We start from the raw sequence: 26,125 nt of genomic DNA, 5'->3' as shown, positions 1-26,125 counted from the left end.
GATGACCTGAGAGATCATAATGGTTCATAATGTAGCAGAAGATCAGGAATATATTTATGTCCTAAACCAGTCCCACCAGCCCACAGCAGATTCCTGAAATCTTTGACAGACAGGATGGCAACATAAAGATGTAAGAATTAGAAAGATATGAATAAGTTTCCACAACTCAAGCAGCTGTTTGGGTGATTTTTTTATGGAGAATCATTTAAATATAAAGGAATGGACATGTTTTGTTTTATTATTCCACTAAGACATAAAGTCTCCATATGTACTAAAGGTGATCGTTTTATAACCGTTTAGATTCTTTTCAGGAGGCAGAACAGGAAATATAAATTCTGCTGCAAATGTTATAGTTTTACATCGACACCGATGTTGGCTCTCAAATCTCATCGTCTTTCCATGTGGACAGGAAGTCGGTGTCTTCTACGTGTATCGCACCTCTTTTCCACCCTGAGATATTTGAACTTTCCAGTTTTGTTGTGTTCAAAACATCATCAACACACTCAGTTGCTCACTCTGACATTTTAAGAACATTTTACTTGTAGTCTGGGATGAAAATGTCCAGAGCAACTGACTCAGACATCTGTATTCTCACAAACAGCCCCTCAGGAAAACATCAGGAAAATGTCTGTAGTTCCGTTCAGTGCATGTCTGAAAGCAGCTTAAATGTTACTGAGCAGTGTTTAAGTAACTTCAACAATTATAGGTAAATCAAAAAGGTTTTTATTTCTGAGAAATATTAAAGTGCTGAACACGCTCATCATTGTTCAATCAAACATATTCAGTGCAAACAACACGTTCAAATGACGGATCTTTGTTTCAGAGCATCAGAGTCATTTCATTTAGCACAGAGGAATGTCTGAGACGTAAACACATCACAAAGAAGCCACAGTAAACTCTGAAGTGCAGGTATCCCTGAACTCTACTGCTACAAAGGGATATATTGACTTAGCAACAAACAGGAGAGGGTGCTGGGGGGGGGTACATTTCTGCAGCAGTGTTGAGTGTATCCCAGCTAGCATCCCAACAGAGCATTCCACATCATTGCGGTCTGTTGCCTGGCGACAGCTTCGCCGCTGTAGTCCAAGATGTTGGAGTTCCACATGCCGACGCCTCTCAAGCCTTTAGACGTCACATAGTCCGCCTTGGCACAAATACTCTGTGGGTCATCATACCAAACCTGATGAATGTGTCCTTTTGGGTCCTAAAGAAAAGAAAGAAATACATTTAGACCATTGAGAACAGGTGATGGGTCCACCTTGTGGTGAGGGTGATTTTTATTTTTATTTTTTAACCCAACAAGAAGTCGTTCGCCTGGTAAGTTTTACTGCCGCTTGGAAGAGCTGATTTGTTTTGTCTGGGAAGCAGCGCGATGGCCACCGGCCCTTTGGATAAACAGCCCCTAGTCTGAAAAGACTGCCTGATTTGTTGAGTCATCACTTATTAGAACTAAGAAGAGGTGAAGTTGGCGAAGCTCGACCTCGGCAGGGAGACAAATATAATCCTTAAACTGAACACACATTTTCAAGTAGAAAAATACTAATACATTATAATAAAGTTCAGAATATTAAAACATGACGAAAATCAGTGCAGCACAAACTTCCATATCGTGAGTTTTAGACCCTCATCTCAACAGTTCTTACAATGCAACCATAATAGAGCACTGAGGGTTTATTTTCTGCCTGGCAAATCCTATTCTTCCATTCAAATTGATGGTGGAAGTTCTTGAAATAAGGTTTATGCACCTTGTAATTGATGTAGGGAGCCTCCTGCTTGCTGTCCCATATCCTGCCCGACATCGAGCTCTGGACCTGCTTCATGATCCACTTGTATGGTTTCTGCTTCCCAGCTGCATCGCTGCAGGGAGCGCCACGGAAAGGAACTTTGGCTATAGAGCAGATTCCCTCCTGTCACGGGAGAAGACATAAGGGGATATCTGAGTTGACATTTCAGACAGAGCTACAATAACAATATATAATAGCTTGAAGATGCTGATTTTAATATTTGAAAATCTTTATATTTTCAAAGTTATGTGATTTTTCGTATCATACTGTATTGCAAAGACAGAGGTAATTTGAATAACACATGAAACCATCTGGATACTGCTCCTTTATTTGTGTCTAATTGTCAACATACAAATAACAACATAATACTTTAATCTGCGTCCATTCGTACTGCAGGGATCAAACAGGGACTTTAAATATCAACAATAATAAAAAGTGGACTTGTTGGGGACTCACAGATTAAAACACTAGTGAGTAATAACAGCAGCAGTAAAAAATCTAGGACGATCCTTTCAACCTAGCACTATTTTCCTAGCAAGGCTAATAATAATTTGACCTTTACCTGGGAAAGGTTGAGACATACGTAGTCATAGCCGTACCACGGAACCCCCATCACCAGCTTCTTTGGATCGATCTTCAGCTTCAAATACTCGTCGTAAGCTTTAAGGACAGAAAGAAGGCAGTTGGTTTGTGGTGATGTGTAGTTTTGTATTAACGTGCAGATTTGAGCTCGACTGGACGACAAACCATTGAGTGTTTGAGTGAGCGGAGCGTTTGCCATTGCAATACAGTCGCCCGTGATCTGACTCTGCTCATCGTAGGACATGACGAACAGCAGGTCGCAGGATTCAGCGATGGTGACGTAGTCGTAACAGCGCCCGTCGACACAGTTTGGGGACCAGGCAACGTCGAACGAGACCTAGAGGTTGGGACGAGTCGAATATGAACAGGATGGAGTTCTGAAAAGGAATCAACCGAAACCAGGTCCAACATCCTCATCACCTGTGATCCGGGGATCTCCCGGTGGAACGCCTCAGTGGTCTCTTTGACCAGAGCTGTCAAAGCATGGTACTCTGGCGAGCCCTCCTCCACCGCTTGTTCAATGTCGAGGTTGATTCCATCCATGAACTGACTTTTGGCCAAGTTGACTTTCTCTGTTATCCACGCTGTCCTGTTATCCTGGTCCACAATGTGGGAGAGGGGAACGTCGCCTTGGACAAGGTAAGAGAGGTGGACAACGGGTCAATGAAGCAGTTTGTGGCAGTAAAAGACAGACGAACTGTGAATTTGGAAGAAGATGACGCTCTGGCTTGATGTCCCAACAAAAATCTTTGAAATTGAAATTTGGAGCTAGGGTTGCAAAGGGGCTGAACATTTTCCGTAAATTTCCCGACACTTTCTGGAAACTTTCCATGGGAATGTTAAGATCGGGAATTTGGGGAATTTGGAAGAAAAACTAAATAGGCAATTTAAACGCTGAGCAATAAATATATCATTCAACCCTGCACTGTGCATTTCTCCTTCACATGCACAGATAATTCCCAGCATCCTGCACACTACAGCAGAGCTATTGAGGCCTGCTGTAGTGTGCAGGACTAGTCAGGTAAGTTTCGCTGATATTACTGGGGGAAATATATTAACATGCTGATTGAGGATTGTTCATCTGTTCATCTAGCCTATTTCTATTCATTTATCCATCAATTGTAAAATATTTACAACTATTTATATCTCTGGCATTGCATTAGTGTTTTTTTACAATCTTTTTTCTCATCTTATTCTACAGAACAATGTCACATGCACTATATCATGTGTGGAGACATTTAACCCCAGCCAATGTAGAAGGAAAGGCTGTGTACATTTGCAAATACTGTGCAAAGACCTATGTTAAGAATGACACAAAGATGCAGAAGCACATAGTCAAGTGCCAAAAGTTTCCTCAGGGCTCAAATCCGCCTATGACAAAACAAATTGTGTTTATATTTATGTCTGTATATAAAAAGGTAAGTACAGTTAGTATAAATTACCCACACAATTTCCAGTTTATTCCCGTTAATTCCCGTATATTCCCATGGAAAGTTTCCAATTTTGATTATTACCGGAATTTTGCAACCCTAGTTGGAGCATTATTCTATTAATTGGGAACAACAACAGGGAGCTTGTGATGTCACAGAGACTTATTCCTTCCAGCCCCTGCTCACCCCCTGAAGGTTAGCCTACCTTTGAGGACTACTCGAGCTCCTTTGGAGTGAGCGTAGCACATGAGGTCAGCATCATATTTTCCAAACGTCGCCACTGTCGTCACCATGCTCCAGTTGTAAGACCTCCATGTCTGTCCGCCCACATCAAACAAAAACACCTGGAAAAACAGAAGTCACACACGACCGTAGTGATAAAGGTTCTTATTCAAACTCAATTGATGTGTTATTCAAATTCATAAATCCCCAAAGAGGGAAACATGTACCTGTGTTGGTCAGTAATTAATCCTGCCACCACAGTTATACACTGAGCCCTGCACTACTCAACGCAAAGCAGAGGTGGCAGTATTGTACTATTTGCAGCTCCTGTGTTAAGAGAGGGGCTGCAACTTTCGAGTTCTCTATGCACACACTGATTATTGTGGACCAGTCCATTCATAATTTTGTCTTTACGTTCACTGTGTTTATCACAGACATGTTCTTATCACCACACCTTATGTTGACATGACATCGTGAACCCTCAAAAAACAGCAAATACAGACAAAGAGGAAAGTTCTTTCTTTTACATGTAATGGCATCTTACCAAAGTTAAAGATTTAGGTCAATATCGCTGATTTCAATTAGGAAGGGAGCAGCCAGTTCATGTTAGCAGCATCAATAGCATATCCCCGCCAATTGTGGAGTATTTGTCAGCTATAAAACACTGAGGAGTCACAACCATATGTTTTTGATGAGATATAATGGTGGGAAGTTACATTGCTGCTCACAAATATGACTTGGACATGTCCATTTCACTCTCTTTAAATCATCGACTAACTGATGAACGGAAAGAGTGAACCCTACTTTTCACTTACAGGCAAAATCAGACATCTGTGCTTGTTTGCTGACGAAGGACTTTGAAGGTGATAACCCAGCCAGCAGTGCAAACAGCGTCATGAACCCTGCGGACGAACTTATCTGCTTCTTAAATTGAGCTTGAGACGGGTTTCTCTCTATCCACACAGTGTCCGTGGTGTGATCATTTGACACAGTTGTTTTTAAAGCTTTATTTTGGTCATTACAGCAGCTCACAGTCAACCATGTTCCCAGTGGGTGTGTGTCTGGAGTTAGATGTGGAAGTCAGATGTGGAATTATGCCAGTTCCCCTTTTAAATCTAATTTCAGCTGGAGACGTATTTGTCCTCATGACCACCTGTGTTTTAAATAACTTACAAGCAGTTAACGATCAGTGGTTTCCAAGAGGTGAGGATTCGAATTGTGAGTTGGTGTGTTGGTGTGTTGGTGTGTTGATGGGAAAACAGGACGATCGACTGGTTTGTGTTGACGTACCTCGAGGTCCCTCCGCGGACGGATCTGCTGGCAGAACTCCGGCCTCTCACACGGACACACGCTGGCTCCACACGCCGACACCGACACTGTCAACAACAACAACAACCACAGCCACGACACGACCCGCGACGACATGTTGCTGCCGTAGACGATCTCCTCCACAGCAGTCATGTGTTTACGGAGCGGGGCGTGGGACAAACTTAACAGTCGACTTCCCGAACAACGGGAGAAAACAGTAAAATCAGTGAGCGACACTTTTAATTTAATGTGAATGAAACGCGATGAGGGTTTCACACCTGCATGGACCGGAACTGCCTAAGATTTACAATAAACACACACTGTAGTGAACCTAGTCTCGGGTGTGAGAAGGTAGAGAGCCCGCACTATGAAAGGAGGAGGAAACCTGGAGTAATAGAAAATGACAACCTTTATTATTTAGTTCATTCAGCCACAGGTTTGCACACAGGGTCAATCGATCCCAGTCTGAATCCTGTAGAGAGCACGTGTCCGTTCACTCTGCTCTTTTAACATGTTCTACGACTTCCCCCACCAATTGTTTTATTATTTGTTATTAGTAGTAATAGTAATGCTAGTAGTATTTATATTTTATTTTGGTGATTTAGGTGAAAAACTGACCCCAAGGAGGAGGAAACCTGGAGTAATAGAAAATGACAACCTTTATTATTTAGTTCATTCAGCCACAGGTTTGCACACAGGGTCAATCGATCCCAGTCTGAATCCTGTAGAGAGCACGTGTCCGTTCACTCTGCTCTTTTAACATGTTCTACGACTTCCCCCACCAATTGTTTTATTATTTGTTATTAGTAGTAATAGTAATGCTAGTAGTATTTATTTTTTATTTTGGTGATTTAGGTGAAAAACTGACCCCATTATGGAATATAAATATATAAATAAATGTGGAAATATAAATATTTGTTGTAACTGTGCCAATGATGTAATTATTATTTTTAACAGTAGCTATTCGGCACTAAATGGCTGTCAGGAGACATCGAAGATGCCTTCAGCTTGTGTCTGGGTCTTGGCTTGGCCAGGAGGCCTTCGGCTTGTGCCTGGGTCTTATCTCTGCATGCTGTATGATTGTCTGACCTTTCTTGCAAGGAATAAAGTATACTTAAAAGACTATTATCCTCGGATCTCATTATTTCAGAAGTCTCACCAGGTCGAATTTCCATCACAAACTTGGTGTCAGAAGGGGGATCCCTTGTGTGACTTGTCTGGAGCCACAGACGGACGGTGACTGATCATCCTGAGGGAAAAATTATTTCAGCGACTACCTCAGTGAAACACAGAGACGTGAGGGCTGACCGTCGGATCCTCGACTTTCACCACTGGGATCTCCACATAAACAGAACTTTATTGTCCTGAAAGGATTCTGAAATATTTTATTAAACCGATTTATTCAACCAACTATTCTGCTGATTACTGACGTCATACCAGGGCAGAGTGGTATTAAAAGACTAAGGTATGGGACCTTTGAAACATTTTTTCAGCATTGTAGACTATTTTTCTCTAATCTCTTTATTTCACAAGGCTCACCAGGTCAAATTTCCATCAAACGAAAAAAATCAATAATCGTCGATACAACAATTAATCATAGCCTGGGAATAAAAAAGTGTCACCAACTTATTAAGATAATATCATAATAAGATAATATCTTAATAAGGTCCAAGGTCCAATATGCTAAGATTAAAAATCCACTTTCAAAAGCAGCATATTCAATAAACAGTATCTATACAGTGTCATATAAGATTTTACAACAGTAAGATATCTAGTTCACTTAAAGAGCTGTGTGGACAATCATAGTTACAGACTCAGTTTTTAAGATCTCTCATGAGATATACGAGACAAATGTATGATAATTTAGTCTCAGTAAGCTGTTCTAAATGAACACTGCCATGGGCTGTTCACCAAACAAATCTCTCGTCAGAGGTCAACTGGAAGTTTCATAATAAAAGGTTTAAACTACATTCTGAGTTTCCATTCATTTGTGGTGTAAACCCGAAGCGGGACATTGGGACAGAAATATATCATTATCATTATTATCACATATTCATTTTGATAAATGTGATAGAAATCTGGAGATACAAGAGGCTGGAAACAACAAAGTTACCTTGAGCCATTGAAATGTTGTTTGTATAATCTAAATATGCATGTGCATATTGGGCTTCTTTACATGTGTCTGGTACCAGTTAAACAACCTTGAAAGTGTGAAAAACAGATGTAAATCCTTTTCTAAACACTTTCAAAAATAAATTTTATTTAACCAAAGGATCTGATATCTTTTCCCAAATGTCAGCATTGACAATTTTTTTTTTTTTTTTTCCCCACGGTCCCAAGTCTTGCCATTCATAATTTTTATATTTGACAGCAAGTCATGTGAGTGTGAACCAGGAACATCAAAAAAGGAGAGCATCCTCTGAACATCTGTGAAGGAACTGAGAGGGTGACTACAGAAACAGCACATCTATGTTCATTCCAGAACATGCAACTTAGTGTTAAATTATCTTTCACACAACTTTCTCTAAACCATCTTTTCTCAAAACCTGCATCTCTCCCTTTGTGTTTGAGTGCAGTGCACGTCTTTTGGATGTTCTTTGTCTGACTGAATGTGCCTTGTCCACTAGATCATTGTTGACAACTGATGAACAAAGCTTCCATTCATACTCATATAGCAGTGAAGCAGCATTACACTTAATGCACGTGTAATCTGTGGTGGATAAAGATCAGCCCTTTCGGATCACTATGACTCCTGATGGGGTTGAAACTATACAAATATCCAAAAGAAACTTTACATCTCTTCCCATCATGTTAATTTGGACAACATGAGGATAGCAAAAAATTAACACTTGAATTTGTCAGTGATGCCTCATATTATATTATATTTTAATATCACCTCATATTAAGGGAGTCATGTATTTTCAACCACGGTGCTTCCTGAATCTAACACAGATCTGACAACTCATTCGCTCATCTTAGGATGTGTGTCAAACATATCACTCTTGATGACTGAATGTGTTGCTCCTAAAACAATAAGGAATATATTATCTTTTCTTCTTCTCTTTCGCATGAACTGCATGTGTTTTTATTAAGCTCTTCCTGAGTCCCACTTGATGCCTGTATTATTTAACAGGCTGGCAACCTCAGGTCACTTCAACAATTTGCGATTTTGGCTGGATCTTATCCTAGTCCATATTGCCTGCTTGTCTGGTGCGAGGTGAAGAGAGGAGTTGCGGGTCTGGAATGTTATTAGCTGCAAAAGGTTGTTCTTGTGGAGCCTGGGCTCCTGGCTGTGGAGCATCCGCTTCTGATGGAGCTTGGTGTTGTGCTGGTTGTCTTTCGTCGAGGTTGGAAACCTGCATTATGAGACACTGAGACATTTGTTAGACATCTGCCAGTGTCTGTTTTCTGTCCCTTTGATGCAATTTTCTTTCAAACCACATTCCTTACACGAAAACTCCCCCCAGCTGGAAACCACATTCACTCATCAGACTAAGTGCTGTGTCACCACAGTTCCTTCGCATGAAGTTCGCATGAGGATTACTCAGTTCAGTTCCATTATCCAAATCTTATTTTCTCATTTACCCATCTAAATAATTTTAATTTTAATTTTAATTTAAGTATTAGTTACCTTAAGTCATCAATCTCCTAAACGCTATCTTAAGGAGCAAATATGAAACTTAGTAATATAAACATCATCAAAATAATGTAATACTTCCTATATTATATTCAATAGTAATTTCCTCTTGTAATTACTTGGTTACTGTTAGTTTCTCAATTCATCTCTTCTTTTTTTTTGTTTGTATCTTTTTTTTTCAAATATCCTGCCTAACCAACACAAATCATAGTGCCTTAAAGAAGTTCTCTACATAGAGACCTGTTTCACACAATGCAAATACAACTCAGTATTATGTCCTCTCTGTGGTTGTGTTATTTAACAAACTCTTTCTTAAAGGTACCTCGTCAGTCTACCTTCCAGGTTTATTCTAAACCTTGGTTAAAAATTTACAGGGCTTTCACCTGTCTTGAGGATCCCGTTCCTCTTAGACCAACTTCTCCGTAACACTATGTTTTGCTTGGTATATATTACACTTGAAATCTCAGATTCTCACCAGATAGGTCGCAGCGCTGAGACGATCCGGGACTCGGGTCTTTAGTCCCTGCATCTCACCCGTATGGGGAGGTTAAGGTTGGAAACTTTTTTCCAAGATGATCGGTCAACCGCTGACCCGAGTCCAGATCCGTCCAGACGTGTGATCCCACTTCTGACACCAAATTGTGATAGAAATCTGGAGATACAACAGGCTGGAAACAACAAAGTTATCTACATGTATTTAATAAGGGGCTTTCTGCAGAAAGGATCAACACAAGGAAACCACAAGGATCTCAGAGTGAGGATGCAGAACGGTCAAAAACACAGGTCTTATATAGGAGGATTTAGGGCTGTCCCTCTGAGCCAATCCATACAGGTTCCATGGTGGGGTAAGGAGAGGAATCTAAACATTAGCAGCTGATTCACATGTGTTTCCTTAGGTGATAAGAAGACATACCACTACTTCCTTTGATGGGTAATTAAGTCACAAATGGTCTCACCTTATTCACGTCATAAACAGTTCCCACCATAAAACAGCTCAACTCATTTGGTGTATGTAAATACAAGTCATAAAAGTCTTCTACAAGGCTGCAGAAACTTACTATCCAAATACAAAATAGTTTGTCAACCATGTTTAGTTAATTTTTCTACTACATAAACTTAATTTTCATCTGATTATTGAAAAGTTACCACATATTGGATTGTAACCAGGAAAGTCAAATGGACACGTATCAGAGCCTTTGGACCGTCAAAAGTTAAAAGAGAAAAACTGATAGGATGCCAAATTCACAGGTCAGATTGACATGTTGTTGAAAGCCCAGAAACTGATATTTGTGCAACTGAAAACAATTCTGCAAAACAATTTTTATGGTAAAGTTTTCAGAATATTAGAATAATTAATGTGAGTTTAAGTCATTGGAGTCAGCATTTATGGAATAGAAATATGAAACATGTGATATAATGTTTTGAATTATTTATACTGGTGCCTGGTTTTATTTGTGGAATTATTGATTGTTGTATTCATGTATGGATAATTATGCATGATATAGTAGAATGAAATCAATCTGCTCCACAAACATATGTATAGATAAATACACATATGAGCACACACACAGAGCTGATTGTGCCATACAAGTCAGGCAGGTCAGATCAACTTGTCATCTGTGACATTTTTCTTTTAACTTTGTTTTTCTAATCTAGCTGTTCAGGTCATGGAGACTTCAATGAAAGCTAATATTTAGTTAATGATATATTCTGATGAGCACACCCTCAGCAAAAAGTGTCTTTAAAAGAAAATTTCGGAAGTGAGAGTCACTCACATCCAACAGCCATGAAGGTGCTTGTGCTAGCTCTTGCTGTGGCCCTTGCAGGTATGGCAGACATTCAAAACTGAATCTTCTTAATGTTAACTTTGTAAAACACTTTTATGAAAATTATATATAGTTCTACACTGATCAAAAATAACTCTCTTTTTTTTAAAAAACATTTCAGCGGCGAATCAGGTCAGCCTGGGTACGTATTCTTACTTCATATGAAATTATGCAATCATCCAATAAAGAAAAAATTGTAATGTTGAAAGGCAGTAAATTGCTGTCTATGCTCGCTTCTAAGGTTCTACTGAAAGACAAATAGACTGATGAGATATGTTTTCCTGGCTGATTGTACTCTTTTTAAAGGTTAAAGCAAATTCCTACCAGTAAGGATATTTAAATTCTTATTTCAGCCCCAGAATTTGCTCTTGGAAAGACCTACGTGTACAAATATGAAGCAGTTCTTATGGGAGGCTTGCCAGAGGAAGGACTGGCAAGGGCCGGACTAAAAGTCAGCAGCAGAGTTTTGATCCATGCTGTCGCTGCGGACATCTTCATGCTGAAGGTGAAGACCACTTGAACGTTTTTTTTAAATGTATATTTTTGTTTCCTATGTTCACATTTAATTTGAACCGTCACTTTTTCTTCATAGCTTGTAGACCCTGAAATCTTTGAGTACAGTGGCATCTGGCCCAAAGAGGCTTTCATCCCGGCCACCAAGCTCACCACAGCCCTGGCTGCTCAGCTTTTGACACCAATCAAGTTTGAGTATGCTAACGGTGTTGTCGGCAAGGTGTTTGCACCGGCTGGCATCTCTGAAACAGTGCTGAATCTCCTCAGGGGAATCATTAACATCTTACAGCTGAACATTAAGAAGACCCAGAATGTGTACGAGCTGCAAGAGGTATGAATAACTCATTGTCGTGAAGTTTAACTAACAAAACGCTATGATACTCAAACTTCTGACTTCTGTGATCTAGCCTGGTGTCCAGGGTATCTGCAAGACCCACTACGTCATCAGTGAGGATGTAAAGGCTGAACGCATTCTTCTGACCAAGACCAAGGACCTGAACAATTGTCAGGAGAGAATCATCAAGGACATTGGCCTGGCTTACACTGAGAAATGTGTGGAGTGTGAAGCTGTAAGTGAATTTTCCCTGACTCTGCATACTCTGATACAATGCGTTCCCAGTGCGGATGTGATCATATTCTTACGTGGTTGTCCATACAGAGAGGAACGACCCTGAAGGGAGCTGCTGCATTTAACTATGTCTTGAAGCCAGCACCCACCGGTGCTCTGATCCTGGAGGCAACTGCTACAGAGCTCATTCAGTTCTCTCCTTTCAGCATCTTGAATGGCGCTGCCCAGATGGAGGCTAAGTATGTTGAAACCACTACTCACAGCACAAAGTGTCACATAGCAGATTTATTGATTGATTGTGTCTATTTTAAGGCAAATCTTGACCTTCGTGGATATTGAGAAGATCCCAGTGGAGCCCATCAAAGCTGCATATCTTCCCCGTGGATCCGTGCAGTACGAGTTTGGCAGCGAGCTTCTCCAGACACCCGTCCAGCTTCTGAGGATCAGCAATGCCGAGGCTCAGGTGTTTAAGACAGCGATCCCTCTTTTAACCAGATTTTTACTAAATCAATCGTGTAGCAAAATAGAAAAATAAGGGAAACGTTTATTTTTACTTCTAGATTGTTGAGACTCTGAACCACCTGGTGACCTACAATGTGGCCAAGGTCCATGAAGATGCCCCTCTGAAGTTTATTGAGCTCATCCAGCTGTTGCGTGTTGCCAGACTTGAGAGTATTGAGGCTCTCTGGACTCAGTTCAAAGCTAGACCCGATCACAGGTAACTTTCATTCAGAGAGGACCCATAAAACACAAATTTTATGAATGGTTTAATAATACAGGGCATTCCTTTCTTAGGCACTGGCTACTGAATGCTATCCCTGCTATTGGCACTCACACTGCTCTGAGGTTCATCAAGGAGAAGTTCCTGAATGGTGAGCTGACTATTGCTGAAGTTGCTCAAGCTCTGCTGGCATCTGTGCACATGGTGACAGCTGACCTGGAAGCCATCAAGCTTATTGAGGTAAGTTGAGCTTAAAAGAGGTCCTGTGGGTTAGAAACAAATTGAGAACATGGGCATGTAATTGATTATTTTCACCACTTCACAGGGCCTGATTGTGAACCCCATCATCCAAGAAAACCCAATCCTGCGCGAGATCGTTTTGCTCGGCTACGGTACTCTCGTTGCCAAATACTGTGTAGAGAATCCAATTTGCCCTGCTGAGCTTGTGAGGGTATGTATCGTTTTTTCTTTGTGTTATATGTAACTTCATTTCAGTTACAGCATCAGAGAAACTAATGCCTATGTGTTCCTCCCACAGCCAATCCATGAACTTGCTGTCGAGGCTCTTGCCAAAGGAAAAGTTGAGGAGCTTATCGTCCTTCTGAAAGTTCTGGGTAATGCTGGACATCCTGCCAGCCTTAAACCAATTTTGAAGCTCCTGCCTGGCTTTGGAAGCGCTGCTGCTAATCTGCCACTCAGAGTTCAGGTTGATGCCATTTTGGCGTTGAGGAACATTGCAAAGAGAGAGCCCAAGATGGTGAGACTGGATATTTCGACTCCTTCCATTGCTTACAGTGAATGCATTTCAGGTCTTGTTATGTGCAGTGTTGTCTAAAACAGTGGTTCCCAAACGTACCCCCCCCCCCCCCCCCCCCCGACGCACGTATACAGCCTATGACACTTGAAACTTTGAAATTGTCAGGGATTTCAGGACTTATAATAATCGTAGATGACAAAATAATGTCATCTACGAAATTCTTAAGGATCAAGAATTTGCCCATCCCTAGTTTTGACTAACGGTCACTAACCTACCTGTAACTTTTTTTGGCAGTATAATTATTTTGCTGAATATGGGTATTTTTGGCAATGCGAGTTGGCTATTCAGACTATTTAATATTGCGCGATTATTTATAGCTCAGTTTGAAAATGTAATGGGCTTTTTCACTTTGAAAACGCAGATAAAATGTTCTCCCCACGTACCCCCTGAACCACTTCGCGTACCCCTTGGGGTACATGTACCCCAGTTTGGGAACCGAGGGTCTAAAACATTTATTCTTTGTGAATCAGATCCAAGATATTGCCGTTCAGCTATTCATGGGCAAGGCTCTGCACCCAGAGCTCCGTATGGTTTCTGCTATTGTGCTGTTTGAGACAAAGCTGCCCATGGGTCTGGTGACCACTCTTGCCGATGCCCTCTTGAAAGAAAAAAATCTCCAAGTCGTTAGCTTTGTCTACTCTTACATGAAGGCCATGACCAAGAACACTGCCCCGGACTTCGCTTCTGTGTAAGAACCTCAGTAACACGACGGCTTCCAATTTCTTTATTTCATTTAAACATCTTAGCACCTACGATCTAATATATGTATATATTTTACGTTCAACTTTCAGTGCTGCAGCCTGCAATGTGGCTGTGAAGATCCTCAGCCCTAAATTCGACAGACTGAGCTACCGCTTCAGCAGAGCTCTCTATATAGATGCCTATCACAGTAAGTGAAGACCAGCGGAACAATTAACATAGCAGTTTTCATAGTAGAACATGCGACTTTATGGCTTGTGTCTTCTCCCTGCAGACCCCTTGGTGATGGGTGCTGCTGCCACTGCCTTCTATGTTAACGATGCTGCAACTCTTATGCCAAGAGCCATCGTGGCCAAAGCCCGCACCTACCTGGCTGGAGCCTACGCTGATGTTCTTGAGGTATGAGTCAAGTTCTTAGGTTTTTTGTTCAGCTCTGGACAAACTTGAAATGGCCTGGTACATGAACCCCAAAGGACGCAAGGGATAAGTCTTTCAAACACAGCTCAATATTTATTTTTCCTTATTTGTTTGTTGTTGACTGGTTGGCCCATCAGGTTGAAAACCTTTAAAACACAAAAAGAAGAAGTTATACAAATATGCAAATATATTTCAAACAATTTCCATCAAACGAATAAAGTAAATATATGTTTTTTACAGTGAACCTAGGTCAAAATTAAGGGAATAAAAAGGGTTATTACTTTACAATTCATCAAACAAGAACAATCATAAATCTTTCATCTCACAATTAAAAGAATGCAACTGCCAGTGATACATTAAATATTGGTGCACAGCTTCAGTGATGCTAGCATTTGAGATTAATACCTATATCTATGCATGTTTACGAATGCCAAGAAATCTAAATTTAACTAAACATTAGATTCAAATGTTTTCATCCGTGGTAATTGTCTGCCTTATTGTATATATCTTCCATTAATGTCGTCTTTGTTAGAAATCTAACAATAAGACTATATCCTATGGCTGTTTCACAATTTATAAGCCAGTAATAGTTAAAAAAACTTGTTCATTAAATGCTGCTTTTCTCGTTTCCAGGTTGGAGTGAGAGCTGAGGGAGTCCAGGAAGCCATTCTGAAAATCCAGGAGGCTCCTGCCAATGTTGACAGAATCGCCAAGATGAAACAAGTTATGAAGGCTGTAAGTTCAGGGGAAAATCCCAGTTCCAAAAACATTTATTTTTATGAGTAATCAAAGTTTCTTATGTTTGTTGAAGTTACAGTTGGAGATTTACTGTTGTATTTTTTTTCCTTACAGCTTTCTGATTGGAGGGCTAATCCTACCAGCCAGCCCCTGGGCTCTCTGTATGTGAAATTATTTGGACAGGAAATTGCATTTGCCAACATCGACAAAGCTATTGTTGATAAGATCATTGAGGTAAAGCATCATTTATTGTTTTGTACTTTATGACTTCTGAATAATACTTGTACTATAAACTTAAAACCTGGTGTCTAATGAGCCTTTTTGTTCTTCCAGATGGCCACTGGACCTGCACTTCACAGTTATGGCAGGAAGGCTTTAGAAACTCTGCTGGCTGGTTTTGCTCTGCATTATGCTAAACCAATGCTGGTTGCTGAGGTCCGTCGTATCATTCCCACCGCTGTTGGTCTGCCAATGGAGCTGAGTTTCTACACAGCTGCTGTGGCTGCTGCAACTGTTGAGTGTACGTACCATTGGCCGTAACCTTACTGATCTGAAATAATTATCAATACTAATACCAAAAATTAGATATCGATTTGTGCAGATACTAAACATGTGTTGTTTTTTATAGTCCAAGCTATTGTGACACCAACTCTGCCTGAGAACTTCCAAGCTGCCCAGCTTCTGAAGTCTGACATCGACATAAGGGCTGCAATTGCTCCAAGGTAAACTGGCTGTAGTTTACTCAAATGAGCTTCTTCTCACCTTCATTGTTGACGAGCAGAAAATGAAATGCATCTTTCTGTCAATTTCAGTGTTTCCATGCACACCTACGCAGTTATGGGTGTGAATACTGCTCTAATCCAAGCCGTCCTGGTGTCAAGAGCCAGAGTTCACACAATTGTTCCTGGAAAGATTGAGGCAAGAATTGACATGATCAAGGGCAACTTCAAGCTTCAGTTGCTGCCTGTCCAGGGCATCGATAAAATTGCATCTGCAATGTATGTATTTTCCATTCCCTCCAAGTAAAATATGTAATCTACTATTGAAGTTTAGTTTTCTCTTAACTATTTATTTCCTATTTATTTCTCCTAGTGTTGAGACTTATGCTGTTGCAAGAAATGTGGAAGACCTCGCAGCTGCAAAGATCACACCAATGATTCCAGCCAAAGCCGCAGATCAGGTGTCAAGGGAGGAGTCAATGGTTGATGACGTTGTGAGTTTGATTCAATGACAACCTTTTGCAACACAAAATCCTGCACTGTTTCAAACTCATGTGTTGACCTTTGTTTTACAGTCAGTATCATCTGAATTCATTTCTCAACTGCCAAGAAAGCTTGTCAAGATATTGAAAATCCCCAAGGACTTTGAGAAGAAAATGTGTGTCGCAATCGAAACCTTTGGAATAAAGGCATGCGCTGAGATTGAATCTCAGAATGCTGCCTCCATCAAGGACTGTCCACTCTATGCCATCATTGGAAAACATGCTATCTTGGTTGATGTTGCTCCAGGCAAGTGACAATAAAATACTGGTACAAATAATTATGGCAAAAAGTAGTTATGAAAGTATTTAAAATGTAATGTACAATTTATTTATTTAATTGCAGCTGCTGGACCAGTTGTCGAGAAGATAGAAATCGAGATTCAGCTTGGAGAAAAAGCCGCAGAAAAGATCCTGAAAGTGATTAATATGAGCGAGGAAGAGGAGACTCCTGTGGACAAGAACATCCTGATGAAACTCAAGAAAATCTTGGTTCCTGGTCTGAAGAACAGGACAGCATCCTCCAGCTCCAGCAGCTCACGTTCAAGCGCATCCTTGTCTTCCTCAAGCTCAAAGGCATTGAGCGGCAGCTCCTCCAGCTCCTCTTCAAGCAGTCGTTCATCTCGCCAGTCCATCATCAGCAGTTCTAGCTCCATGTCCAAGGTGAAATACAACTCATCCTCTGATACGTAAAAGGAGTTGACTCGAAAACCATGTGCAGGAGTTAATCTTCTTTTTTTCTATTGCAGCAAAAACTGTCTGAGATGAAGTTTACCAAGAACCACATCCACCAGGTAATTATCAGAACGTGCTGTTAGGTGCTTGACCCTGCCACACCATACACAGTGTTTTAGAAGGCTAGATATATGTCTTTGTTTCCAGCATGCCCTCTCCACAGCCCGTGCAAACAGCAAGAGCAGTGCCTACAGCATTGAAGCTATTTACAATAAGGTCAGTTAGTAAACATAACAATCTCCGGTTTTTAATTGGGGAAAAATCAAAACTTTCATTAACAATCTCTATTTTGCATTTCAGGCAAAGTACCTGGCTAACGCTATTACACCTGCCGTGATTGTTCTCATTCGTGCTGTGAGAGTCGACCACAAAGTTCAGGGATACCAGATTGCTGCTTACTTTGACAAAGCCTCTGCCAGACTCCAGGTTATCGTTGCCAACCTGGCTGAGAATGACCACTACAGAATCTGTGCTGACGGTGTGTTACTGAGCAACCACAAGCTCATGGTAAGAACTTTGGTTTTGGGGATGTGAATTGTGTTATTTATAATTAGAATTTTTTGAGGAAATGTTACGATTTCCCTCTGGTTTGAATTTCCCTTATAGGCCAAGATCGCCTGGGGCCTTGAATGCAGGGAGTACGAGACTGAGATCACAGCTGAAACTGGTCTTGTGGGTAAACAGCCTGCTTTCCGCCTGAAGCTTACCTGGGACAAACTTCCAAAGAACATGCAGCGCTACGCAAAGGAGTAATGTCCCAAACCATTCCTGCAGATCATTTTCTAAGACACCTATCTAAGAGCTATACCTTTTTCAATACTAAATTAGACCTTTACTCATAGACTAAAAACCCCTTTATCTTTTTTTCTGTCTAGCCTCTCTGAGTACATTACCCGTATTGCTCGCGAAGCCGGAATCAGCCTGGCGAAGGTCAAGAATGAGCGTAACCAGCTCAAACTGACTGTGGCTGTTGCGTCTGAATCAAGTCTGAATATTATTTTGAAGACACCAAAGGTGTGGTTTTCTTTCCTATTATAATTAACACACAGATAATGTATGTGTTTCACCTTGTCAACCAGATTGCTTTGTTCTTTCTACAGAAGACCATTTACAAGCTCGGAGTGGGTATCCCCATTTCTCTGCCAGTGGGGGAAACTGCAGTTGAGCTTGAACCATACCAGAAGAACTGGGCTGATAAGATCATGTACTTGCTCACCAAGGCTCAAGCAGGTGAAAACATTAAAAAGGGGGAAAATATCTGCTCATCCAGACTGCTCTGTATGTAGCTAACTTACATTTTTCTTTCACTCCAGCTGAGTGCAGCATGACCAAGGACACAGTGATCACATTCAACAGCAGGACATACAAGAACGAGATGCCTCACTCATGCTACCAGGTTCTGGCTCAGGATTGCACCCCAGAACTCAAATTTCTAGTTCTGCTGAAGAGGGACCAAAGTCAGGAGCAGAACGAGATCAATGTGAAGATTGCAAACCTGTACGAACAACCAGTGTTTATATGAAAATTAAGGCAATTTCCCCAAAACTATAATCCCTTGAATTCATATCCAATTGTTTTTCAACAGTGATGTCGACATGTATCCAAGGGACAACGCCATTGTGGTGAAGGTTAACGGAGTAGAAATCCCCATGGACAGCCTGCCTTATCAGCATCCCACAGGTTTCTTGTTTTTTGTTTACATTGAATTTAACTATCACGTTTAAATAATTCAATTTGTTTAAGGTGTAAGAAAACACACATGTATTTATATTCACACTTATTTGTATTCATTTCAGGCACTATTCAGATCAGACAGACAGATGAGGGTATCGCTCTCCATGCTCCCACCCATGGTCTTCAGGAGGTCTTCCTCAGTCTGAACGCACTGAAAGTGGGTTAACTGGATTGTGTGACTTTTCTAGATTTAAACTTTTACTAGCATGCGTTGTGGTCACGGGACAGTTTAAGTTATAGTTCCACAAACAATGGAATGTTTTTTCTTCAGGTCAAAGTTGTGGACTGGATGAGAGGCCAGACTTGTGGACTCTGCGGAAAGGCTGATGGGGAAATCAGACAAGAGTACCGCACACCCAACGAGCGCCTGATAAAGAATGCAACTAGTTATGCTCATTCCTGGGTTCTACCTGGAAAGAGCTGCCGTGATGCCTCTGGTAATACTTGAAGCACCAATTCGAATCAGACCGGAAACAAATATGCATATGCACTGTGCTTATCTTGATCTTTTTCACCCTTTTCCAGAGTGCTACATGAAGCTTGCATCTGTGAAGCTGGAGCATCAGATGACCCTCCTCGGTCAGGAGTCCAAGTGCTACTCTGTGGAGCCTGTGCTGCGCTGCCTGCCCGGCTGCATGCCAGTGAGGACCACCACTGTCAATGTTGGCTTCCACTGCCTTCCCGCAGGTGAGTCTGCAAGAAATCACAGCAAGTTCACAAAAGCCTTATTAATAGAACAACTTTCTTGAGCCTAACTGTCTGATCCTGTCCACTGTTGCAGATTCTAGCGTGGACAGCTCTGTGGGTCTGAGCAGTATCTACCAGAAGAGCACTGACATACAGGAAGAGGCAGAGGCTCACCTAGCCTGTCGCTGCACCGCTCAATGTGCTTGATACAAACACCTTCAGGAATTCAATTGTGTTTTTTTGTCAATTTTGTGAAAGTATTCCTGATCTGTATCATAAATAAATGATAAATTGTGTGAATTGTCTGAGACTTATTACAACTACAGCTGGTGTATACAACTACAAAAATTGTATACCAAGAGATCGTCCACTCCTGATCATTCACTTTGAAGTCAGGAAGGCTCAGCCTCGATGTAGCCCCATATGAATATACCATCCTTTCTTTGACCCATTTACTTTACACATTTTCAGACTCAAAAATATCTACTTTCGAAATCATTGCGGTTTATTACTCCTGTCAAAGCATCGGTCATAGAATGGAGCAAACTTTATTTAAAGAGGGAGATAGCAGTTGCGATTTTAAATTGGAGATTGGCTTCAGTTCCACTTCAGAACACTCATTTGTCAAAAACTAGATACAACTAGCAGCCAGTAGTAATGGGCGTTACAGTTCTTTCAAGGTCTTATGGCTCCGTTCCTCTTTCAAACTAGATATACCACCATTATCATTTATTCTTGCATGTGTGGTTTAGCAGCACTAAATTACTGGTATTGCAAGACCTCATGTCAATAATCGGCATTGTAAATATTACATAAGAAGACTCCACTTTGAGTTCACCCTCTATGTGTGAAATGTGTTATGCAAATGAAGTTGCCTTGCCTTATATGGAGCGACGCCTGCGTGCTAGTTCCGGCAGCAAACTTGAGCTGCGTGGCTCCAATCATGTGACATACATCATGTGACATACCTCACTCTCCACAATCATCGATAACACACACCCATGATATTAGGTGGTCTATTTAAGCAGAGACAAAATTCCCATCACTCTCTTTGCTTGCCCCACTGCTGCGTTAGTATTTCTGCCAGTAGCTTCAGCCCCTCAACCACCCCAACATCTACCTGCAGGCTCCGACGGGGGGGTTACAAGTATTTGCTCATCGCTCCCATAATATTTGTGTATTCATATCGGGGGGAGAGAGTAAGTCGGAGCCTAGAGGCCAAACACTAACCTATTCTACTGTTTGAAGGTGAGTTGTCTGACTGAAATGCAGTTAATGCATGATTGTCTGTTTGACTGTGGGGTAGGCTCACACGCACACACACACACACACACACACACACACACACACTAGTTATCATTTCATGAAAACACTGGCATTTGAACAGGTTTAAGGTTATTTAAAAGTTTCCCTATAGCAGGACCCCCCCAACACAGGCGTATAGCCTGATGAAAGTGAAATTTTTCAGCTCACAAAAAGTACGTCTTGGACTCAGAAGTGATCACAACCACTCGCTAATTATGTTCCATGACTTCACATATATATTAAACTATCCTGAGAGAAACAATGGGACATTATTATTGGGCAAGAGCTCACTCTTATATCAATGTAGTGCATGAAGAGTGAGAAGTGCCCCTACCTCTTCTCCTTCACGATGAGGGGCAACCCAGTCTCATCAGAAGCGTGTTATATAGCTACGTTGGTCCCCTTGGAAAAACGTACCCATCTCACAATTTGGCCTACCAGCCACCCATCAGCCAACTCAACAAATCAAACAATCAAATTGATATTAATTTACATGTATATATAAGATTTGCTGCCATCTAGTGGTTATTATTTTGAGTGGGAGCCCTGTTTTGTGTGGTAAGTAGAATGTCTCTTAATTGGATTTGATCGTCCCTAAAATTTCCTAATGTTTACTGCAATATTACAATTATGAAATGAGTATTATATATCGTTAGTTTACGTTTATGTAAATTGTTGCTGCTAATGTGGTGCTATTTAGGGTTAAGTATAAACAAATAAAAAATTATTCTCAATTATTTGCAGTGGGATGACGTGGCGATTACAGTGGGGGCCAAAGGACAACACCAGGACTTGACATAGATACACACAACACGAGTATACACAAAACATCGCTATTACAGAGCACATTAAGATTAACAGTATGTACAAACAACTCTTTACATAGCGGAAATACAAATACAAAGTTATAAGAAAAAAGCAAAGTTACAAAATGTATTAATGTTATAGGAAAAATAATCTTAATGTTCATCATCATCAGTCCATATCAAATTTATCAAATACACAATAGGCATATACAGTGCCTTGCATAAGTATTCACCCCCCTTGGACTTTTTCCCATTATGTACTGTTACTAACTGGAATTCAAATAGACTTAAATAAACTTTTTCCCGTTTGATCAACAAAACATGCATAGTTATTTGGAGGTGCAAAATACATTTTATTGTGACACAAACAATAATGAGAACAAAAAAGTTGACATCTGTTGGGTGCATAAGTATTCACCCCCCTGTGTCAATACTTGGTAGAACCCCCTTTCGCTGCAATTAGAGCTGCAAGTCTTTTGGGGTATGTCTCTACCAGCTTTGCACATCTAGAGATGGAAAGGTTTGTCCATTCTTCTTGGCAAAAAAGATATAGCTCAGTCAGATTGGATGGAGACCGTCTGTGAACCGCAATCTTCAAGTCTTGCCATAGATTCTCTATTGGATTGAGGTCTGGGCTTTGACTGGGCCATTTTAAGACATTAACATTCTTGAATCCAAACCATTCCTTTGTAGCTCTGGCTGTATGTTTAGGGTCATTGTCCTGCTGGAAGATGAACCTCCGCCCCAGTCTCAAGTCTTTTGCAGACTGCATCAGATTTTCTTCAAGGATTTCCCTGTATTTGGCTCCATCCATCTTTCCCTCTATTCTGACCAGTTTCCCTGTACCTGCTGAAGAGAAGCATCCCCACAGCATGATGCTACCACCACCATGTTTCACTGTTGGGATGGTGTGCTCAGGGTGATGGGCAGTGTGGGTTTTCGCCACACATAGCGTTTTGCATTGAGGCCAAAAAGTTCAATTTTGGTCTCATCTGACCAGAGCACCTTCTTCCACATGTTTGCTGTGTCTCCCACATGGCTTCTGGCAAACTCCAAACGGGATTTTTTATGGATCCCTTTCAACAATGGCTTTCTTCTTGCCACTCTTCCATAAAGGCCAGATTTGTGGAGTAGACGACTAATAGTTGTCCTGTGGACAGATTCTCCCACCTCAGCTGTGGATCTCTGCAACTCCTCCAGAGTAACCATGGGCCTCCTGGTTGCTTCTCTGATTAATTTTCTCCTTGTCCGACTCTTCAGTTTGGGTGGACGGCCTCCTCTTGGTAGGTTTGCGGTTGTGCCATATTCTTTCCATTTTCTTATGATGGATTTTATGGTGCTCAGAGAGATGTTCAAAGCTCTGGATATTTTTTTATAACCTAACCCTGCTTCATATTTCTCCACAACTTTATCCCTGACCTGTTTGGTGAGCTCCTTGGTCTTCATGATGCTGTTTGTTCAGTAATGATCTCCAACAAACTCTGAGTCCGTCACAGAACAGGTGTATTTATACTGAGATTAAATTGCAGACAGGTGGACCCTATTTACTAATTATGTGACTTGCAAATGTGACTTGTGAATGCAATTGGTCGCACCAGATCTTTGTTAGGGGTTTCACAGTAAAGGGGGTGAATACATATGCACTCAACACTTTTCAGATTTTTATTTGTAAATAATTGTGAAATCCATGTAATATTTCCCCCCACTTCCGAATGATGCACTATTTTGTGTTGGTCCATTACATAAACTCACGATGAAATAAATTTTAATCTGTGGTTATACCATGACAAAATGTAGAAAAGTCCAAAGGGGGTGAATACTTATGCAAGGCACTGTATACTGTTAAAATGTGCCCTCGCCATACTAAGCCGTCCAAGATGTGTCAAACTTTAAAGAACAGTTTTCTGTCTTTAACAATATCACCTATGTCCCGTATGGACTGCATTTATCAGACAGAGATTTCAAAATGAGTTGACATATGATACATGTGTCAGTCAGACAACTCACGTTCAAATGGTTATAGCAACAGTAGAACCTGTTTAGTGAGAAATTTCTCTCTGTTTAAAAAGACCACCTAATAGGTTGGGTTTGTATTATAGATGGTTGTGGAGATCGAGTTATGTCACATGAAGTATGTCACGTGATTGGAGCAGAGCAGCTCGAGTTGGCTACCTGAACTAGCCCACAGGGTCCGCTTCATTAATGGTTGTCTCGATTTTCAAAGTCGTTATCAACAACAAAGTGATACACAAAGAGTATTGAGAAGAGAACCATGATCAGGAAAGGAGTTATCTTTACTTTACAACAAGATTATTGCCTATGCCTATAGTATGAAGGCCGCGCATGCTTCTGCGTTTTCAGGGACACGCAAGTGCAAGAGCCCTTGCGTGCCCCTTGTGTGCTTGCGTACCCCTTCTTGCGTTCTTCGCAAGAAGGGGTACGCAAGCACAATTTCGCCCAATTTTTCTAACTATACGACAAAGCTACGCAAGCCTAACGTAGCCTGAAGGCTGTCATCGGTCTGCTAACTACATCCTTTCCGGAGTCACATTTCCGGTTTCATGCCCCATAATACCGGCAGAAACCATGGAAGATTTAGAAGAACGAAATGGACCAAATAGAAGAGCGTTTGGCAGAAGAGATTCGAAAGTATGACCACTTGTATAACGGAAGATATGGGACAAATTTGTCCGCCAGAAAAAGGCAATGAGGAGCAGCAGTGGTGATGTAAATAAACAGTCAACAACGACCTCCAAACACAAAGGTATAGGCCACATCCATCTTTGACTCTAACTGCAGAGTTTTAATATGAACCCTAGGTGCCATATTACCTCAAAAACATTTGATAATATTCCATTTAATGGTTGTATTTGGTTAATCACCTGCCTATAAAATATGTAACTGAATGTATGTATTTCAAATGCTTGAGCTGAGACAAAAGAAAGTAATTAGGTTTTATCTCAATGTGTCTTCCTTCATTTCTTTTTATGGACAAATAGTTCCAAGTGGATAAATCTTTTGTCATGTTGAAATAATTCTTTGTCATGCAGATAATTATATGGTTGAATGACTTTTACCCACAAAGATCTTGTAACCTGCTAATTGACCATATTGTTCAAATATTGCATCACCTTGTTTAAAGAAGGTGTTGGTTGCCCTTCATCTGAAAGCACATACTGCATGTAACAGGCCGATTTAAGCTCTCTGTCACTTTAATAGTAACTCCCCTGAAATATGTTTTCCTAATTTATGAGTCAGTGGTTAGCAGAATAGTGGTGAACATGCACAACTCTGTCTTGAACAGCTGCCCAGGTTAAAGGTATTTCATAATTATTTATTATTTATTGTGTCTTGTAAAACACATCTAAGGGGCGTTCTAAGGAACTCCACTCCACATCAGGAATTAGAACGTCCCTAAGCTATTTAAAATCAATATAAACCCCATCAACACTGGGCTTATTGCTTTGTTACCTTGTTTAACAGTAAAGCTCTTAAACCTCCGTCTGATTCTGTGTTTTATTAATAGGATTTTTTTCTTTTTTGATGATCTCTGATGTGCACTGTTGTATGAATCCTGTTTGGTAATTATGTATCAGTGGGGGCAAGAACACATATTGGAAGCACTTGTGACAATTTCTTTGTGACATCACATGACCGGTTGATTAGTGGTCACACTGACCACAACAAATAAAGTGAGCAAACAGCCATAATCATGGTGCCCTCTTTGTGTGCACTTTGAAACAGCATGTCAACAGTCTGATGCAGTTATATCACAGACATTCGGGGCTACGCATAAAACCAAAATGAGTCAATTATATTTAGTCTCATTAAACTTCGTTATTGCCTTTCGCAGGCAAGAGTAACAAAAAGTTTGCTTGAGGAAAAATATTTCCCCAAAATTTGTTTAAATATTGTACTGTTGATCTATTCATTATACCTGTTTTGTCTAAGCTACATCTTTGTTGATAAAAGCAACTGTGATGAAAAAGTTTCAAACATCGCATCACCTTGTGTAAAGAAGGTGTTGGTTGCCTTTCATCTGAAAGCAAATACTGCAAGAACAGGCCGATTAAAGCTCTCTGTCAATTTAATGATAATTCCCCTGAAATACATTTTTCTAATTTATTGAGTCAGTGGTTAGCAGAATAGTGCTGACCATGCACAACCCTGTCTTGAACAACTTTCTAGGTTAAAAGTATAACATGAGTATTTATTCACTTCAATCCAATCTGTAGGATAGTCATCTAAGGGGAGTTCTTATGACTCTTTATACAGTCATAACTTGGACTTGGCATATTCGAGGAGAACAAGGTCAGGTGACATTAACTTTTCATCAAC

General features: G+C 40.7%; 2 protein-coding genes across 2 annotated transcripts; one reads left to right on the top strand and one right to left on the bottom strand.

The window, feature by feature from the left end:
* Positions 1 to 707: 707 nt before the first annotated feature.
* ctbs (chitobiase, di-N-acetyl-) lies at positions 708 to 5,640 on the bottom strand. The gene is made up of 7 exons (XM_053430416.1): positions 5,309 to 5,640; positions 4,002 to 4,140; positions 2,787 to 2,995; positions 2,532 to 2,703; positions 2,347 to 2,444; positions 1,746 to 1,907; positions 708 to 1,204 (listed from the first exon to the last, which is right to left on the bottom strand). Exons 1-7 carry the CDS (start codon positions 5,477 to 5,479, stop codon positions 1,016 to 1,018), a joined length of 1,140 nt encoding a protein of 379 aa, XP_053286391.1. The 5' UTR covers positions 5,480 to 5,640; the 3' UTR covers positions 708 to 1,015.
* Positions 5,641 to 10,656: 5,016 nt separating this feature from the next.
* Positions 10,657 to 19,972, top strand: LOC128447902 (vitellogenin-2). Its single transcript, XM_053430309.1, has 34 exons — positions 10,657 to 10,789; positions 10,911 to 10,931; positions 11,143 to 11,294; positions 11,382 to 11,633; positions 11,710 to 11,871; positions 11,961 to 12,109; positions 12,183 to 12,333; positions 12,431 to 12,588; positions 12,666 to 12,831; positions 12,917 to 13,042; positions 13,130 to 13,348; positions 13,879 to 14,096; positions 14,200 to 14,297; positions 14,382 to 14,506; positions 15,158 to 15,259; positions 15,377 to 15,496; positions 15,596 to 15,782; positions 15,891 to 15,984; positions 16,075 to 16,260; positions 16,355 to 16,475; positions 16,557 to 16,770; positions 16,867 to 17,183; positions 17,270 to 17,314; positions 17,403 to 17,471; positions 17,556 to 17,762; positions 17,862 to 18,004; positions 18,131 to 18,269; positions 18,356 to 18,485; positions 18,569 to 18,752; positions 18,841 to 18,935; positions 19,052 to 19,146; positions 19,261 to 19,426; positions 19,515 to 19,676; positions 19,771 to 19,972. The coding sequence occupies exons 1-34, from the start codon at positions 10,750 to 10,752 to the stop codon at positions 19,881 to 19,883; spliced, it is 4,926 nt and encodes a 1,641-aa protein (XP_053286284.1). The 5' UTR covers positions 10,657 to 10,749; the 3' UTR covers positions 19,884 to 19,972.
* The last annotated feature ends 6,153 nt before the right edge of the window (positions 19,973 to 26,125 follow it).

This window comes from Pleuronectes platessa, chromosome 9, assembly GCF_947347685.1.
Source record: "Pleuronectes platessa chromosome 9, fPlePla1.1, whole genome shotgun sequence".
Lineage (NCBI taxonomy): Eukaryota > Metazoa > Chordata > Actinopteri > Pleuronectiformes > Pleuronectidae > Pleuronectes > Pleuronectes platessa.
The sequence above is the reverse complement of the archived record's forward strand: the minus strand, read 5'-3'. Positions and strand labels throughout refer to the sequence as shown.

Excerpts from the sequence above, each read along its gene's own strand:
- ctbs (XM_053430416.1), bottom strand. The coding sequence starts at position 5,479 with ATGACTGCTGTGGAGGAGATCGTCTACGGCAGCAACATGTCGTCGCGG. Across the intron at positions 1,908-2,346 it reads TATGTCTCAACCTTTCCCAG|GAGGGAATCTGCTCTATAGC; the intron begins GTAAAGGTCAAA and ends CTCCCGTGACAG. Across the intron at positions 1,205-1,745 it reads CTCCCTACATCAATTACAAG|GACCCAAAAGGACACATTCA; the intron begins GTGCATAAACCT and ends TCTTTTCTTTAG.
- LOC128447902 (XM_053430309.1), top strand. The coding sequence starts at position 10,750 with ATGAAGGTGCTTGTGCTAGCTCTTGCTGTGGCCCTTGCAG. Across the intron at positions 14,507-15,157 it reads CCTACGCTGATGTTCTTGAG|GTTGGAGTGAGAGCTGAGGG; the intron begins GTATGAGTCAAG and ends TCTCGTTTCCAG. Across the intron at positions 16,261-16,354 it reads GATAAAATTGCATCTGCAAT|TGTTGAGACTTATGCTGTTG; the intron begins GTATGTATTTTC and ends TATTTCTCCTAG.